Here is a 20,034-nt window from a genome sequence, read left to right on the forward strand (position 1 = left end):
GTTGTCTCCCATCTTCCAAGTATAAAAGCAGCCCCAAATAAGATTAATAAACAGAAATAAAAGACACAGTAAGAGGAAATGCTCTCAGGGATTCTAACCTGAGTTCAGCCCCATTCTCTACAGGGACCAAAGCTTTTATCTAAAAAATATGAAGTGAGTCAGGGAAATAAAATCCATACCCATATTTTAACATCTGCTTTTCCTTTCCCATCCTCTTTTTCTAAAATAAGGCTTCTCTATTTGAGGTCAGACTTCAATAAAACAAATGCAGCTTTCCTGACAGTATCTTTAAAAGCTAAGAAGGAACCTGAAAAGCATTTTTCTGGCCAAAACTACTCTCTTCTCTTGGTTTCAATACATTTTCCTACTTTCACCTTCCATTTTCTTGCTTTCTGGAATCTCTATTCATTCTTCCTTTTGATGAGAACACTTGTGAACGGGCCGTCCTTTCATTGTGTGCCAGGGCCCCCACGCCGTCCAGGTGCGCCTGCTCTCTGCTGTCACAGAAGCGGAAGTGGGGGCTGACAGAGACCAGGGGTGCCCGGCACAGAAACACCTGTCAGATGAGCGTGCCCCTGGAAAACCACCGGGCAGAGAAGGGACCGGTGGGGCAGCTTCCAGCACTCCTCACTGCCCACCCTGCCTGCCCCCTGGAATTCCCTCTCAACTGGTTTAACATTTCACTGGTTTTCCCATTAATGAATGAATTAAATAAAAGCTTGGACATGTCTGCATTTTGTTTTTGTATGACAGTCAAGCTTCTACCTTTTCTGAAACTATCCTTTAGTTATTCCATGACTGAGCAAATTATTATTGAAACTTTCAAGCAACAGCTTGGAAGAAATATTGTAAATTTTATCACCATTTGAGCACTTCTTGAATGTACATATTACTATTTTAAGATTTGAATACAATTTATCACCCTGAAATCCTAAGTCATGAAAAGGCTTTTCTCCTGGGCAGCAGAGCACTGACTAATACGCTGTGAGCGCACACCCGCCCCCCTCACCCCGCCCGCTCAAACACACGCCCCAACACAGGCCCCTGCCTGCAGACTCCAAGTCACCCTGCAGGCAGCAGGAGGGCCCGGAGCCACGTGAGAGAAGGGCTTGGACCCAACTCACTCCTTCAGAGGAGAAAGAAAAACCATTTCCAAAGAGTCGGGCACTTTCAGTGCCTTCTGGCTGGTCACCATTACATAAGGATTACTCTGAAACCTCTTCAGAAAGAGGGCTCTACAGGATGGGAGGGGGTTTGGGGAAGAACAGATACATGTATATGTATGGCTGAGTCCCTCCACTGTTCACCTGAAATTACCACAACATTGTTAATTGGCTATACCCCAATACAAAATAAAGTTTAAGGTTTGAAAAATAAAATAAAGGAAGAGGGCAGTAAGAGAGAGCTCAAGCCCCCTTCACGGCTAGTGGCAGCAGCACTAACAAGACAATCAAAAGGTGAGAGGACATGAAAAGGTAAAGAGATTAAACCGCGGTGGATTACAAGACAAACTAAAACTCAAGGAAATCATTTTATGATAGTGAGAGTCGCTCAGTTGTGTCAGACTCTTCATGATCTCTTGGACTATACAGTCCATGGAATTCTCCAGGGGATCTTCCCAACCCAGGGATCAAACCTACATCTCCCGAATTGCAGGCAGATTCTTTACCAGCTGAGCCACAAGGGAAGTTCATTTTATGACAGGAAATAACCAATTTAATCCTAACTTTGATTGTTCTGTCTAGTTCAGTTCAGTTCAGTTCAGTCGCTCAGTCGTGTCCGACTCTTTGCAACCCCATGAACCGCAGCACGCCAGGCCTCCCTGTCCATCACCAACTCCCGGAGTTTACTCAAACTCATGCCCATCGAGTCAGTGATGCCATCCAGCCATCTCATCCTCTGTCGTCCCCTTCTCCTCCTGACCCCAATCCCTCCCAGCATCAGGGTCTTTTCCAATGAGTCAACTCTTCGCATGAGGTGGCCAAAGTACTGGAGTTTCAGTTTTAGCATCAGTCCTTCCAACGAACACCCAGGACTGATCTCCTTTAGGATGGACTGTCTAAGGCTCAAACAAAAGTCACAATGTATTCCTATACTCCCGTGGGAATCTTTTTCAGAAGAACCCCCCAGAGGGCCCTTCTGCTCCACACTGCATATGGCGGACCTTAGAAAGAAGCAGAATCCAGGGCACTGAAGCAGGCCACTGGAGGATTTACTCTCAACCACAAGGTCCCCTTATGCAGGAAACCCTGTTCAAATAAAGACCCAGCAATTACCTTTCTTTCCTGGATGTTCTTAATCCTTAAACTCTTAATTTATCAGGCACCGAAACCCTTAAAACAGCTCCAGAATGACCCATGGTGGCCAAAGAGCTTCACAGCTGTGACCCAAAACAGTCCACGCTCACTAAAACCTGACTTTTAAAAACCTCAGGGCTTTTTCAAAACAGGACAACCTCCCAAGACACAGATGTGCTCCCTCCCTCTCAGCTGGCACAAATGCCAGCAGGGAAAAGCGCCTGCTGGTGGCTTACTGGTGGTCTTCAAGTGTAGGCTCAAAGGTCAGATACATAAAGGTTAATGGACAACCTTCCCCATGCCTAGAGAAACCTAAAGAAGCTATGGCTAATGGGCTAGGGATTACTCTGTCAGCGGCAGAAGTGTTTATAGAGCAACACTCAGTATCATTATCACCAACAGAGTCGCCAAGGCCAAGAGACAAATCAGACAGGACTGACGTGCAGGGGAGCTCGGGCAGGAAGACGCAGGGACAAAGGCGCCAACATGGAAGCTGTGAGCACAGCACTTGGGATTAAGAACCGGGAATTCTGGATCTGGTCCAAGACATTTGGAAAGATACCATTTACCCACCATAATTCTGGTAAAGTAAGTCTGAATTAAGTATGAATTACAGGTAGAGAACGTAAACAAAATGACAAGACTACGCTGGGTCTAATTACTGTCAAATATTTCCTGAAAAAAATCAAGCACATGGAAAATTTTATTTTAATCTCAAATACCATCTAAATATTTAAACTTACCAGCTCCAGACAACAAACTAACTCTCGTATCATTAGAAGTATTCGTTATTAAAAATTTCAAAATACATTTTTCCTTCACAAAATGAAAACTCAAAAACTAAAGAGGTAGGTACGTTTTGCCAACATTTTAATTGGAACATTCACTCTAGCAGGCTCCAGAAATGACACCGATTCCCAACGACAGAGGCATCTTCAGTCGTGCTTCCCTGCATGTTTCTGGAGCCTGAACACATGAAATGCTTCAGCACGTGGAAAGCAAGACAACTGAGGTGAGGCAGTACTCACTTTTCAATCTCGATGCCGAGTGGGTTGGCAGGACGCAGGGACAAGGGAGGAATCCCTTTATTCCTGTCGGTGCGCATGTCATAGTAATTCATCTCATCAACCCACACAGCGGACTGATCCAAAATGCCTACCAAAACAAGGAGCACAGACTTAACAGGATACACACACCCCAGGCACTGTCTAAATCTTACTATACTGCTTTCCTGTTTTAAGACCTAACACAAAATGAATACCAAAGTAATTTTTTAAGATCTGATGGCATAAAAGCTTTAATTTTTTTCTTAATTAAAGCACTAAAAATACATAAAAAGGCAGAAACAACAGCTCTTTATTGTAATGTACATTATTTGATATAGAAGATAAATTAACATCTGAGAAAAAGCTCTGCTAAAACACATGTATTTTACAAATAATAAGCAGTACAGTTAATTTGGTGTATCAACAAAGTATCCGACAATTCCTTATATAAAGAAATCAGTCAAACACCTTCTAAGGACCGCATAGCTTGTGTGATGGAAATGACTGAGCCGTTTAGGAAAAACAAAACGTCATCTCTGAAAGCAGCACCCTCTCTCATGTGACTGAGCCCTCTGTCACTCTCCCTGGCAGGCACTTCCCAGGGTCCCCTCTCAGACCCAGAGCATGGGCAGGGAGCCGGGTGAAGCGGAATGCAGGGCGGGGCCAGGGCCCCCTGAAGGAAGGGCTCTTGGCCCAGGCAGCCTCCAGTGGCAGGACTCCTTGTGAGCCCTCTGTTTCAATCAGCACCACATTTGCGCCAGGACGCAAGAAGGCTGTCAGAGAGAAGTGCAGGTCCAGGCGCTCCCAAGTGCGGTTTCATAAGCCTTTCCTGAGCCTGTACATGCTAAGTCCTGGGCAGAGCATTTTAGAATAAAGTCAATACTTGATAATAAGTTCTCTTTATCTGCTGTATAAACATGATACAAGATGGTACTAGATTCTGTCAAAATGTTTTGACAAAATCAAAAAGGTTCCTCCAGAAAACTGAAAACAAGCTCCTACTTTGTAATTTCACAGTTCAGTTTTCAAAGATATTAAACAAAATTAAGCAAAAATAAGAATATTGTGCATATAAAAATGTGTACATGTATTTGCATACACATTTGTATACCTATGTACAGGTCTTCCCTGGTGGCTGAGACAGTAAAGAATCCGCCTGCAATGTGGGAGACCTGGGTTCAATCCCTGGGTTGGGAAGATCTCCTGGAGAAGGGCATGGCAACTCTAGTATTCCTGTCTGGAAAATTCCATGGACAGAGGAGCCTGGTGGGCTACATCCATTGGGTCACAAAGACTTGGACATGACTGAGCAGCTAAGCACAGTACAGCAAGTATCTATATGTAAATCACATTTTGAATTTTCCCTTAAATCCCTCAAATTTTTATTAAAAAAATTTAAAAATCATTTATGTATTAAAAACTTTAACGATATAATGGTAAAGAAAGGTTTTATGCTCTAAGACAGAAAACAATATTTGCCAAATTCTTTGCTTTCCGCTGTGAGAGAAGTATGGCCTGGGTGTAATTATGCCTGTGACAGCTCCACATTATTTAAGTATTTATCCACTGACCATGTGCCAGCCACTACAAGACCACAAAGACAAAGCAGGGGGGATGCTGTGCACACGGAGAGCTAGAAGAAGTAAAACGATCATTTCCGGAGCACTTACTCCAACTCCACTAAGCACTTCCCTGAATGTCCTAATCATCAGTCCTCTGGCGTAGGTGACCCTGGGACTGCACTCCCACCCACAGCTGGGGCCTGTGTGTATGAGAAGTCGTGTCTGACTCTTTGCAACCCCATGGGCTGTAGCCCGCCAGGCTCCTCGGTCCATGGGACTCTCCAGGCAAGCACACTGCAGTGGGTTGCCATTTCCTCCTCCAGGGACCATCCTGACCCAGGGACTGAACCTGCGACTCCTGTGTCTTCCGCTTTGGCAGGCAGGTTAGGTAGCACTGTGCCACAGCTGAGGGCTGCCCCTAGACTATCCAGTCCTGTCTCACACCAAGCTCCGCCCCAGGCAAGGAAGTGCAGGTAAGTGCACAGAGGGAACCCAGAGCTGCCTGGGGCACGAGCAGCAGGCTTTTCTAATCTGGAGGCGAGAGGCACACCTAAGCCATCAACGTCTTGTCCAGGCCAGAAACGCAGGAAGGGAAGAAAAATGAAACATTATTTAGATGATATTACTGGCTAATTTGTATCACAGAAAGAAATGTCATTATTGTATTCAAGATCAAGAAACTAAAACTGGAATTTTGACATGTTAAATGTGCAGACTTTATAAAGAACTTAAAACTACATTTCTTCTAAGGATTATCATCCTTAGGGTTTATTGTTAGCTCAGTAAACTACTTTTTCAAAAGTAACACAAAATTTTAACCAATATCCTATTCCTAAAGAAAGAAAGAAACTGAATCTGAGAGTAAGTAAATTTTATACTAATTTACCAATTGTCAATTTTAAAAGACAAAACCCAATTTCAGTTTACTCTTGAGAGAAAAGTCACAGGAGATGATACCTATTTTCTCAGGTTTGAGCAACTTGAAAGACACTGTGGAGGTTCCTTTGCCACCCGACTTGGTCGTGACGATAATATCTCCTTTGTCATTCTTGGCCTGTCCCACTCGACACACTATTTTACTTGCAGACATCCACTCTGCTGTCAGGAGGCAATTATGCCCACAAATTGTCAGACCTGAAAGTAAAAGCATGCACTGTAACAAAGTCCAAAACAACAACTATGTCCATGAAAAGACAATTTTGTTAGTGTCACTAGGCCTTTTTCATGAACTGAAAAGCAAATACAGAAATAACATATCCTGGTTCATTAGTTATTCCCATTTTTTTAATATACCCAATATTATTTGCAAATAAACTACGGTCTCTACTGAATTCTGTCTAATCTGTTTTTTCTCTAATATTTAAGACTTCCTTTAGATTACTTTTAATTTTCTTCAAACATCAGTGGAATGAGGAACTAATAACCATAACAATGGCTAGGCATTCCAGATTACTCTATAAGAATCTTAAATTGCTTTCATAGGAATTAGAAAGGAAATTATTGCTATTTTTAGAAGCCTAAAGTGTATTATTAATAAATGTGTACATTATTCTCTAAAAAAAATTTACCATTTTCCTAATAACAGTCTGCACACACTTTTCCTGGTGTTTAGTTACAGGTAATATTATAGAAGGAACTAAAACAAACCTCATGTTAAGCACAGCCTGGAGTCTGCTGAGTCGATAAGCATTCCCAGGCATTACTGGATGACTAGAGCACTTTTCATACCTGCACATCACTCCTGCAATGGAGTCGGTCCACGCGGCCTCAGTGTTTTCCTAAGGGTCCTGTCGCTGCACTACTACACTCTGCCCATGCCTGACATCTCTGCCCCCACGTGAACTGTGGGGCAGCAAACACACGAGGAAGACGGGGCTCCGGCAGGGCACCAACACCCCCACGCACTTCTCCACAGAACACACACCCATGTGGGGCACATTCAGGGGGAAGAGAGGCCAAAGTGTCTTCTCATCATCTGACCTCTGATATTGCTTAGCAGTCAAGTGTGGCAAATGTAGTATTTTTTTTAAAAATCAGATACCAGGAACACCTCAACTTATGCCAAATTCAGTTTAAAAAAATGTAGCGAGGGATTCAAGTCATCTTTTGTTACAACTTAAAGCACTATTTAGTAAGAATGCTATATTAACCATAAAAGAATCAAAACAACTCCATTCTATTTATCGAAATAATTACTGAAAATAATTATAAATTATAATAATTTATTGAAATAATATTCAACCCTGAATATTCACTGGAAGTACTGATGCTGAAGCTCTAATACTTTGGCCATCTGACTCGAAGAGTTGATTCATCAGAAAAGACCCTGATGATGGGAAAGATTGAGGGCAGGAGGAGAAGAGGGTGGCAGAGGATAAGATGATTGGATGGCATCACCAGCTCGATGGACATGAGCTTGAGTGAACTCTGGGAGATGGTGAAGGACAAGGGAGCCTGGTGTGTTGCAGTTCATGGGGTTGCAAAGAGTCAGATAAAGACTAAGTGAATAATAATTGAAATAATTAATTTCAGAGATTTTCCTACAAGATCTATTATTATTTATTCATGTAAGAAATTTAGTTTTTCTTAAAAGTTCCTTTAGAATTAAGTTTTCTATTTTTTTTATGTGATGACATTTACATATTTTAAAATGCACTCGTAACTCAAAATTATTTTTCAAAATGGGAGTGTTTATTAGTTTTCCTGATACTTAATTTTTATTATGAAAAATTTAAGCAATTTAAGAAGTTGTAAGCACTCCTGGAACATTTTTCCATCTCCAAGATAAGCCTGAAAAACACTTCAATACATATTTGCTCAAATACCTTTTGTGCACACATTCAACAGGCTACGTATTTAAATAAATGGAAAATGTTTTAATTTATGAACTGTTTAATTACAGATGCTGGATATTTTGATATCACTCTAGGTCAATACATAAGTTGCTATTTTTAAATTTTATAATATCAAGATTTTGTGATTTAGATAACTTCAGAAAGGAAATAACCCAATGATAAATATCAGGTCTCAAAGTATTAAAGTTCCTAATATAAGTTCACTGCTGGGGAGCTACCTTACATTAAAACTGAGAAAAGGGAGACTTCAGATATACAGACAAAGTTGTAAAAACACACCCAGATGAGAAAACACATATGACAGCCACAATGGTCCAAGTTTGAAGGAAAGGAACCACTGTAATAGTTTGCTCATCTGGTTGTAGCTGTTATCAAGGTTCCTCAGATTTAATATGCTCTGTATTTCAACTAAAAAAAAAAAAAAAAAAGAATAATCATCATATAATTTAGAACAGATTTAAACAGGTCATTTTAAATGTTGTGGAAATTAAGTAAAACCATAAGATCTATTTCTTAAGCATATTCTGCTAAGAAATCTGCTTCATGAAATCTAACATTTTTTAAAAATACCTTGTAGAATTCCAAATAAAATGTTTTTAAAGTGTTTTACTGTATAGATGTCATCAGAGTTAAAAATGTTTAAATTATTTAGTAGGTTAAATCTGCTTTTTAAAAAAATGGTTTCTTTGCAATACCTGGACAAGCTGAAAGCTGAACTAGCAGGTTTATAAAAGTCCAAAACACTTAATCCAGCAGTAATCACACTCCCGAAGCTAGCATGAAATCAGCACCCACGCAGGTCTGTAACAGCCCCCTGTGGGGGCTCAGGGGCCACCAGTGAAACTGTAGGACAGAACTTCCAGCTAGATGGTCATTTCCAAGAATTCTAGGTATGTTTCCACTTTTACAAAGAACAAACTGGAATGAGTTTTGTCAAGAACCAAGACTACCTTCATGAGGGTAATAAACTTTAAGTTTTATTTACTTAACAATCACAAACTATAGCTAAAGAAAACAACACAAAATGAGACATATTTAAGTAACACTAGTGAAAAGAACAAGCTGGGAAGGGCAAGACTCAATAACTAAACGTGGTACCCAACTCCAGTCAGCTTTCTCCTCTGCGAGGGATTTCTGGGCAGCCAGAAAACAACGTCAACAGAAACAAGCGCCAACTCATAACCTCTAGTATTTACCCACATTGCTGTTGTTCAATTGCTAAGTCATGTCTGATTCTCTGCAATCCCATGGACTGTAGCATGCCAGGCTCCCCTGTCTTTCACCATCTCCTGGAGTTTGCTTAAACGTGTGTCCATTGAGTCAGTGATGCTGTCCAACCATCTCGTCTTCTGTTGTCCCCTTCTCCTCCTACCCTCAGTCTTTCCCAGCATCAGGGTCTTTTTCCATTGAGTCGGCTCTTTGCATCAGATGACCAAAGTGCTGGAGCTTCAGCTTCTGCATCAGTCCTTCCAATGAATATTCAGGCTTGGTTTCCTTTAGGACTAACTGGTTTGATCTCCTTGCTGTCCAATGGACTCTCAAGTCTTCTCTAGCAACACAATTTGAAAGCATCGATTCTTTGGTGCTCAGCCTTCTTTACGGTCCAACTCTCACATCCATGCAGGACTACTAGAAAAACCATAGTTTTGAGTATGCAGACCTTTGTTGGCAAAGTGATGTCGCCATTTTTCAATATGCTGTCTAGGTTTGTCATAGTTCTCCTTCCAAGGAGCAAGCATCTTTTAATTTCATAGGTGCAGTCACTGTCTGCAGTGATTTTGGAACCCAAGAAAATAAAATCTGTCACTGCTTCCACTTTTTCCCCTTCTGTTTGAGATGAAGTGATGCGACTGGATGCCATGATCTTAGTTTTTTGAATCTTGAGTTTCAAGCCAGATTTTCCACCCTCTTTCACCCTCATCAAGAGGCTCTGGTTCCTTCATAAATTAAGAAATGAGTCAACAGAATATCTGAATCCAAATAAATTAAAGTGGGAAATCAGAATACATATTCAGAAGCACATACTGAGGTGCCTCCCTTCCTCACCCTGAATGTATATGCACAACCTCAGAGAGTTCACAACTGACCTCACGATGACATCGATGGTTTGCTCTCTACCCACAGGCGTTAAGTTTACAGACAGCATGTGGCTGTAAGTCTGGAGCCTTGGTGATCCCCACCCTGAAAGGCATCTTCATGTAGACAGGTGGCCTGCAGGTCCCACGTGTGGCCAGGCGGAAAATACAGGCTCCTCCAGGTAGAGGGAATTTAAATTTGGTTCCAAGAGCCCTAAGGACCAGAAGAGGCTAAGCTGACCTGAACCGGAAGAGGAACACAGACGGCCATTTGAGGAGAGGGAGCAGAGCTGGGCAGCTGCACTGGGAACCCAGGCAGGAGAAGCCAACACTGAGCAGTAAGACAGTGCCCCACGGCCGGGGTCTGTCTCAAGGACCAGGAGAAAGACAACACAGGCAAAAGTTGATAAAATAATGATTTTAACAAAAAATCAGAAAACCAAACAATTCTTTCATTTCCATCCAGATAGCCCTGCACAGACCTCAGGGGTGTTTTTCTGTCACCTTCATTATTTCCAGACAGTGAACTGGCATCTTGCTTCAGCTGCCAACATAAAGATGCCTTTACCATGAACACACAGCATCGGCCCCGCCCTTACCTATGAGGTCAGCTGGCCCAGTGCCCAGGTTTTCTCCTCTAATCGTGACCTTCGTCCACGGGATGCCTTCATTTGGAGAGATGCCTGTCACAAGAGGGGGCTGTCGGGATCGAGACATTGTGCTTGCTGAAGAAACGAGGTCAAGCTACAGAAGCAACCTATTAAAAGAAAAGCAAGAGTTAGTGCCGGCTGAGGCCAGCATCCACCAGGAATGCCAGAGGCGCACGTGCAGTGCCAAACCCAGCCGTCTTCTTCACACACGGGAGCTGGGGTCCAGCTGCGCGTTAGCCCACTGGCCACACCTCCTGAACATGAGTGACCCAGGACACGAGCTTGTGCAGGGCGGGGAAAGCAGGCATATGGACTTCCAGGTCCACAGGAAAGACAGACTGAGGCCTCCTGAGCTCCACCTCTGCCCCCCAGGTACATGCTGGAAGCGCCTCAAGGAGGACGTTCTGATCTAAACAGATTCATAAAAGTTAAAGAACGTCTCCATTCTCATAGGTGTATGGAATTTCATTTTGTTTTTGTATTAGACTTAGCATAGCAACTTTTAAATGTGTTCAGATCAACACAGTGACATTTTCAACACACAGGCAGGAGCAGCGACTTGCCGACTGTCCCAGTGTGGGGCAGCAGAACTGAAGCTCCTGAGGTCAGATGCTCTGCTCTGACTAGTGCTCCGACAGGCTAATTTCACTCCGTTTTCAGATACAGACACTGCCGTCAGTAAGAGAGCTCTCCACAGGGCTGCAACTACAATCAAGAAGATAATCCCAGCAAAGCAGCACACCTAGTATACAGTACATGTGTCCAAGCTGGTCACTCAGTCGTGTCCAACTCTTTACAACCCCGTGAACTGTGGCCCGCCAGGCTCCTCTGTCCATGGGATCCTCCAGGCAAGAATACTGGAGTGGGTTGCCATAGCCTCCTCCAGGGGATGTTCCTGACCCAGGGATAGAACCTGGTCTGTCTCCTGCATTGGCAGGCGGGCTCTTTACCACTAGCGCCACCTCGGAAGCCTAGTAAATGAAGAGAACTCTTCAAGTGCTGAAGACTTTACATGTCCCACAAGACGAGGGGAGGGTGGGCTCAGAGGAAAAGCACTGAGAACTTGCTGGATGCCTGTCTTTTTATGGGGTAATAAGTTAGACTGTGGCCCCTGCCTTTACCCTGCCATCAGCCAGGTGAGAAGTTCAGTCTCTGATGTGACCAAACAGAGAGGACCAGGACTCAGGGACATCAGGCACGGGGGGAGGAGGGTGCCCACCCTCTAGCCTAACTCCACCCTGTTCGGGCAACAACAGCCACTCTGGAGAAGCTAAGGGGCCCTGAGAAGAGAGAACCAAAGACTCCAACATGGAAGGTCCTCCCGAGAAGGCCTCATGCAGTCACATCACCCAGAGAAAAGCCAGACATAGACCAGTTCTGCCCACGCACAGACGAGACGAACAGCTGTCACAGCCTTGTCCTAAAATACTCAAGGACAGACAGAAACTAAGGTGGTCAGGGAAGATGCGAGAGGTGAAAGATCTAAAAAAAGGCCCAGAGGAAACAGAGATAAGGCTGGTGGTGTGGGCTAAAGTGCTTCCCCCAGACTTGTGTTGAAGTCTGTCTCCGTGTCTTACTGTGCACACTGCTTGTTGAACCCACAGTAGGCACGGCGCGAGCCAGGAAGCTGGAAGGCGGTGCGAGGAGCTGCAGACACGCTTCTTCCCTCCCGGCTGATGCAGCAGCCGTCAGCAGCAGCCGTGACGTAACTCTACGCGCTTTCCAGGTGGCGCTCATATATGCTTACAGAACGAAAGCAGCCTGTGGCCAAGCGAGCACCTCATGACGCGCACATGCAGTGTGCAGTGCTGTTCGTGATCTCAGCCGTTCAGTCATTATTCACAAAATGTGGGGCGAGCAGGAGAGGCCCTGGGGGACAGAAAGCCTGACCGTGCCGTCTTGGATAATCTGCTCTTTCTCTACCAAGTCCTGATGCAGGACCTCAGAGAGTGATTGTGTTTAAGAGTCAGGACTCTAAAGACCGTCCTCTTTAGACGAGGTCACCAGGGCGGGCTCTGATCCCACAGGACCAGCGTCCTCATGAGAAGAGGAGTGAGGACCACACGAGGACACAGGGAGAAGGTGGCACCTCCGGGTCCAGTAGGAAGGCCTCCGGAGAAGCCAGTCCTGTGACACCCTCATCTTGGACTTCTAGCCTCCAGATCATGAGAAAATAATGTCTGTTGTTTCAGCCTACTGCACCCTGTTATGGCATCCCCAGCAAATGAACACACTGGATAACAGGAAAAAAAAAAAAAAAATCACCCTTCAAAAGTACTGTAAACTTTGATCCCAAATTAAGTGTATGCAGAAGAAGAAAACTCTTAGGCTTAAAAGAACAAGATGCCATGAAAAGGAATCAATCCAAGAATAAAAGCTCTTGAAATCTTCAAAAGGGGCAAAAGAAACAAGATTTATATTGTCCTGTTAATGTAGGAACTGACTGTCGGTTTAACCAAAGTGGTAATAAGGCTGCAAATAAGCAAGTGTGTTTCTGGGAAAAGGGGGAAGGAGTTTTAAACTTCATCCAGAAGTGACCATCAAGATACTGGCAGATTAGTCGCGGCTTCTGGAAACATGGAGGTGGTGCTGGCAGAGAGCTCAGCAAGTCTGGGGTGTGGGGGACAATAAGGAGATGACGGGCCTTTGCCTCTAGGTTCTGGTAGGAGACGCAAAACCCAAGGAGTGTCTTCACTTTCCACAAGCCCTAGTACCATTTGTACGTGCTCCTCATGACAGCCCAGCATCAGGGCTGCCAAACCAGAGAGAGCAATCCTGTGAGTAGAGGGCTGGGCTTCTGAGCCAGATGCCATCAGCTTGTCTCCTCTGGAAAAATCGAGGGGGCTGGAGACTGGGTTTAATCACGCCTGTGTGCCTCATTTAACATAATTAAAACAGCAAACAACAGCAGCAAAAGGTGTAGGGCTAGAGGACTTTACCATTCATCCAATAAACCAAATATGCAAGCCGAGGTTATCTTGCACTCCCCTCCCTCCCCTCACACACTGTGAATCAAGCAGTCAGAACCCCCTGCAGAGCGCTAGGTCAACTGCTTCTCTGCCTAGATACCAAAGCCAGCCAGAGCCTACCTGGTCACTCTGTCCCTACTAGCCCTCCCATGCAATCCATCCTTAGCAAACACCAGAATCAATTCTCCAAATTACAGGTCTAATCATCACTCCTGATTAAAAAACCACCTCCATGACATCCACTGCTCAGTGGTCTCCAGTGCACACAACACCCTCAGCACTTATTAAAACCTGTTGCAATCAGACTTGTCTACCCTGCCGGGCATCCTCATCTTCTCTGTCATCCATCTGACACTAACTACACTAGCCCACTCACTTCTTATGAACTACCAAGTTCTTTTATGCCTTCCTGATTTCATTTACCTTATTTCAACTAAATGGAACGTCTTTCCAAGTTTGTTAAATCCTTACCAATATTTTAAAGTCAAGTTTAAATGTTACTGTCTCGCTGTGTCATCTACCAACTACGCCAATTATCTCACTGTTCACTGAACCCAGGGTAGGCAAGGTGCACGGAGAAACTGGAAGAAAACCTGAGAAGCTGTAGGAACTGCCGACACGTTTATTCTCTCCTGACTGGTGCAGCAGCTGTAATGCAGCCGCGAGGGATTTTCAGGTGGAGCTCACAAGCTCACAGAACAAAAGCAGCCCGTGGTCCAGCGCACACGTGCGGTGCTACATCAAGACGTCCATGTGCAGTGCCATGAGTGATCTCAGTGGTCACATAACCATGCGTTTACAAAACAAGGGGCGAGAGCGAGGGCTATGGGGCAACAGAGCCTGACCACCACCCTCTTGGCTGACTGGCTCTCTCCCTCAGGTTAGTTTCTCTAAAAAGTCTCCCGGATCCCTCCTTCCACAGAGCTTCATCCTGCTGTGAAACAGACCTGAAATTAAAATACCTCTGGACTCAAAAAAAAAAAAAAGCATGTGCATGTGCACACACACACACAGAGACACATACAAAACATGAACAACTAGGACAGACAATTCAGTTTACTCCCAATTTTCTAAATCCATTTTGAAGGCATTTACAGAGGATCATAATCTTACTTCTGGCATCCTCAAAGTTTGTCCAAGTAAAACAAAGTGGTATCTGCTAATAATAGGTAATTATCTGGGCCACAATGGACAGTCATGAATTACAAGCACAAAATCTATTTTCTTATTTATGACTGAAAAAGTACAGCTCTATTCCAGACACACACATCAGAGGCAGCTGAAAATCCAGTGTTCATTACATTGGTTCATATGCAAAAATTAAATGGCATTCCCTTACCCTGATGCATCATCTACATATCTTCAAGCATGGACAAACCATTACCTCAGGCAGATCAGTAAGCCATTTGACTTACAAGTACAAGAGTATCTGCTTCTACACTCCAACACCCACAATGTGCATGGCAGTACCCACCCACAAGGTTACGTACTCCGTAGTTATCTGTTGAATGAATCCTGGAAGATGTCTCTTTTCAACCCACCCCCAATTAGAACCATCTTGCATTACAGATAATGTTTTTATATTTAAAATCAGAAATATATGAAATACATTACTATCATTCTCAAGAAGGACTAAGACTCAAGAAAACAGAATTTAGTTTATGAACATTTTCAGTTTCATAACTCATGCTAAATTAACAGGGATATTTTTAAAGGGAAACTTTCATCTATAGTTGTCATTAAGCGCCTACGGATTTTCCTCACAAGGATTTTACAAACGTGATAAAGCAAGTCTGAAATTCTGTCCTAAGATCTTTCTTATATAAATACACTGAACAGAGGTTAACAAAAGTCTGACTTTGCTGTCATAACCCTCATTTTTTAATTAAAACAATATCTAGCCTTTATAATATACAGCCATATAAGAGTAAAAGAGGTAAGGAATAAAAAGTGAACCTATCTAAAATTACACACCACAAGCTAATTTTATCTTTTGAAAGCAGAATGACAGAGGCAGGAGGTAAAGGAGCTATTATTACTCATGTAGGGAAAATTATTACAGATACAGAATAAGCCATTTTTAAGGCAATATCCTTACCCAAGCACACTAATAATAAAGGATTCAGTGATACAAATAGACAAATGATAAAGGCTGACAGCATTGGAGCAGAACTTCACACACACACACACACACACACACACACACACACACACAGAGGCATGGGCAGAGGAGTCACAAATCATTACACACTGACTCTTAGCCTTAGCTCCACACTTAAAACCTGTTAGGTACCAAACAGGGTTATAGGTTTGCTAAAAAGGAATCATACAAAAATCTGCTGTGTTGCTAAACAGAATGTAGTTTCTAAACATTTTTAGTTTCACAACTCATGCCAAATTAACAAGGGTATTTTTAAAGGAAAGCTTTCATCTATAGTGGTCATTAAGTGCCTAGAAAGAAAATAACCCCATTTAAAATCACACCAAAAAGAATAAAATGCTTAGGAAAAAGCTTAACCGAGGAGGTGGAAGGCCAATATTCTGAAAACTATAAAACATTCATGAAGGAAACTGAAGATGATACAAAGAAATGGAAAGATATCCCATGTTCATGGACTGAATGAAATAATTTTATCAAAATGTCTGTACTATCCACATCAATATACAGATTTAAAGCCATTCCTATCAAATTCCTATCCATGACATTTTTCATAGAACTAGAACAAACAATAATAAAATGTGTATGGAACCACAAAAGACTTCATATAGTCAAAGCACTCTTGAGAAAGCAGAGAGATGGAAGAATCACGCTCCAACTTGAGACTGTACTACAAAGTGACAATACTAGCATAAAAACAGATACACATGTCAACAGAACAGAACAGAGGGCCCAGAAATATACAGTTATTCATGACACAGGAGGCAAGACTACACAGGGGAAAGACTGCCACTTCAGTAAATGGTGTTGAGAAAACTGGACAACTACATGCAAACAAACAAAATCATGTTTTCTCACACCATAAACAAAAATTCAAAATGGATTAAAGACCTATATGTAAAAAAACACAAGAATTGCACTCTTTCACATTGATTTTAGCAGTGTTTTTTTTGTCTCTGTCTTCTCAGCAAGGGAAACAAAAGCAAAAATACACACATGGAGCTACATCAAACCAAAAAGCTCTTGCAAAGCAAAGGAAACCATCATCAAAACAAATGTGTAACTTACTGAACATAAGATGTTTGCAAATAATATGTCTAATATGGGTTAGTATACAGAATATATTCACACAACTCAATATCAAACAAACAACCGGAATAAAAACTGGGGAGAGGACTCAAACAGGCATTTCCCCAAAGAAGACATGCAGATGTGAAGAGGCACGTGGAAAGATGCTCAATGAGTGCAAATCAAAGCCACAACGAGAGGTCACCTCACATCTGTCAAAATGGCTATCCTCAAACAGAGGAGAAGTGAGTGTTGGCCAGGATGTGAAGAATCCTCATGCACTGGGTTGGTGGGAATCTAAGTTGGTGCTGCCACTACGGAAAACAGTATAGAGGTTCCTTAAAAAAAAAAAAAAAAAAAAAAAACCTAAAAATAACTACCATATGATTCAGAAAGTCCACTCTGGGTATATATCTGAAGAAAACAAAAACAATAATTCAAAAAGATACACGCACCTTGCCAAACTTTATGGCAGCTTTATTTACAATAGCCAAGATATGGAAACAATCCAAGTATTCATCAACAGATGAACAGATATACAAGATGCAGGGTGTGTGGGTGTGTGTAGATATACACACCATGTACACACAGACACACACACATTCACACACAATGGAACACTACTCAGCTATTAGGCAGAATAAAGTCTGCCATTTGCAACAGCATGAATGGACCCATAGGGTATCATGTTTAGTGAAAAAAGTCAGACAAACAAAGACAAATACTGTATCTTTTCACTTGTATGTGCGTACTAAGGTACTTTAGTCGTGTCCGACTCTTTACAACCCCATGGACTGTAGTCCACCAGGTCTGCTGTCCATGGGATTCTCCAGGCAAGAATACTGGAGTGGGCTGCCATGCCCTTTTCCAGGGTATCTTCCCAACCCAGGAATCGAACCCACATCTCTTATGTCTCCTGTACTGGCACACGAATTCTTTACCAGTCTTGCCACCTGGGAAACCCTGACTTATAAGTAGGATTTAACAAAGAAAGCAAATGAATGAAAACTACAAAACAGAAACAAACTCACATATACGGACATCAAACCAGTGGTCACCAGTGGTGAGGGGGGGATGGGATGAGTCTTATCAGGGATGGAGAGAAAGAGGTGCCAACTACTACATATAAATCACAAGGATGCAATGTACAGAACAGGAAACACAGAACTATTTTATAATAATGTTACATGGAGTACAATCTATAAATACTGAATCACTATGTTGTACACCTGAAACTAATACAATCAGTTCAGTAGCTTAGTCGTGTCCAACTCTTTGCAACCCCATGGCCTGCAGCACACCAGGCCTCCCTGTCCTTCACCAACTCCCGGAGTTTACTCAAACTCATGTCCACTGAATCAGTGTGCCATCCAACCATCTCATCCTCTGTCATCCCCTTCTCCTCCCACCTTCAATCTTTCCCAGCATCAGGGTCTTTTCAAATGAGTCAGTTCTTCGCATCAGGTGGCCAAAGTATTGGAGTTTCAGCTTCAGCATCAGTCCTTCCAATGAATATTCAGGACTGATTTCCTTTAGGGTGGACTGACTTGATCTCCTTGCAGTCCAAGGGACTCTCCAGAGTCTTCTCCAACACCACAGCTTAAAAGCATCAATTCTTCGGCACTCATTTTTCTTTATAGTCCAACTCACATCCATTCATGACTACTGGAAAAACCATAGCTTTGACTATACGGACCTTTGTTGGTAGAGCAATGTCTCTGCCTTTTAATAAGCTGTCTAGGTTGGTCATAATTTTTCTTCCAAGAAGCAAGCGTCTTTTAATTTCATGGCTACAGTCACCATCTGCAGTGATTTTGGAGAACCCCAAAATAAAGTCTCTCACTGTTTCCACTGTTTCCCCATCAATTTGCCATGAAGTGATGGGACCGGATGCCATGACCTTTGTTTTCAGAATGTTGAGCTTTAAGTCACCTTTTTCACTCTCCTCTTTCACTTTCAAGAGGCTCTTTAGTTCTTCTTCGCTTTCTGCCATAGGGGTGGTGTCACCTGCATATCTGAGGCTACTGATATTTCTCCTGGCAATCTTGATTCCAGCTTGTGCTTCACCTAGTCCAGAGTTTTTCATGATGTACTCTGCATGTAAGTTAAATAAGTAGGGTGATAATATACAGCCTTGACGTACTCCTTTCCCTATTTGGAACCGGTCTGTTGTTCCATGTCCAGTTCTAACTGTTGCTTCCTGACCTGCATACAGATTTCTCAAGAGGCATCTAATACAATACTATAAGTCAATTATTTGTTGCTGTTTAGTTGCTGAGTCATGTCTGACTCTTTTATGACCCCATGGACTGTAGCCTGCCAGGCTCCTCTATTCTTGCCTGGGATTTCCCAGGCACTGGAGTGGTCTGCCATTTCCTTCTCCAGGGGATCTTCCTAAACTGTGTCTCCTGCATCAGCAGGCAGGTTCTTTACCATTGAGCCACCAGGGAAGCCCTGGAAGTCAATTATATTCAACTTAAAAAATTTGGAAATTTTAAAAAGCAATAATTCTGACATGTCTCCAGACTCATGTTAATTTACCAAGAAGTTTTCAACTACCTGAACCTGAATGGGAATAAACAGGACTAAGAGGACCCATATGGGAATTAACAGACAATTCTCTCATTTCTTTTTATGGTGTTGATATGTTTACACTGAAAAAAAAGTACACTTAAGAGTGATTTTTTTTTTCAGTAATGGAATAAAAAATTCACTGTATCTTATAAATTGCTAGTCTAGTTCTTAGCGAATTATATTTAGTGGGACAATAAAAACTACATTGAAACATTTCTGGATATAAGGAAGCACTATAATACTACATTCTGTCAATGATTTATTCTGTAGATACAATGAAAGTTAGAGCCTAAGTGTTTCTTTGCTTCTCAACACTGTTTCTCTAAACTAAAGAACTGGAAGAAGCTGAAATAAATTCTAAACTTGATGCCTTTTTTTTTTTTTAATGTGAAGTACTGGTTTACCACAGAGTTATCATTTTGTGGCAAATAAATTCCTTCCTACCTATAAGAACAAAGGACATCACACAAGAACAATAAGGGTATCTTCAAAAAGGTTTCAGACTGTCATTTAAATTTTATCTTTTTAGGTAAGTAATAGATCACACGGTAATCTAGATATATTTTAATAAACCAAAAATATTCCAAGCTATAGGTCTCTGAATGAAGCTTTGATAGAACCACCTCAAAAACTGAACATCTATTAACAGTTTGGAGACCTGGGCTCTGAGCTGGGTTCTGGCGCTGACGACTAAAAGCCCTGGGTTACTTTCATGTGCTCTCAGTTTTCTCATCTGTATAAAAGGTGGTTGAATGAGATTACTCTGAAGGTCACTTTTTA

General features: G+C 42.4%; 1 protein-coding gene across 3 annotated transcripts in view; it reads right to left on the minus strand.

Annotated features, from left to right (window-relative positions):
* Positions 1-20,034, minus strand: part of EXOC2 (exocyst complex component 2) — a 117,146-nt gene that overhangs the window by 83,046 nt on the left and 14,066 nt on the right. For 2 of the 3 annotated variants that reach the window (XM_043449221.1, XM_043449223.1), the window contains exons 2-4: positions 10,435-10,592; positions 5,863-6,039; positions 3,326-3,452 (exon numbers count right to left, since the gene is read on the minus strand). In XM_043449221.1, coding sequence (XP_043305156.1) covers positions 3,326-3,452; positions 5,863-6,039; positions 10,435-10,552 — 422 coding nt within the window. In that variant the 5' untranslated portion in view covers positions 10,553-10,592. Of the gene's footprint in view, positions 1-3,325; positions 3,453-5,862; positions 6,040-10,434; positions 10,593-16,885; positions 17,019-20,034 lie in introns of all 3 variants that reach the window. The other variant, XM_043449222.1, reaches the window with a different exon arrangement.

This window comes from Cervus canadensis, chromosome 28 (assembly GCF_019320065.1).
Source record: "Cervus canadensis isolate Bull #8, Minnesota chromosome 28, ASM1932006v1, whole genome shotgun sequence".
NCBI classification, from domain to species: Eukaryota; Metazoa; Chordata; class Mammalia; order Artiodactyla; family Cervidae; genus Cervus; species Cervus canadensis.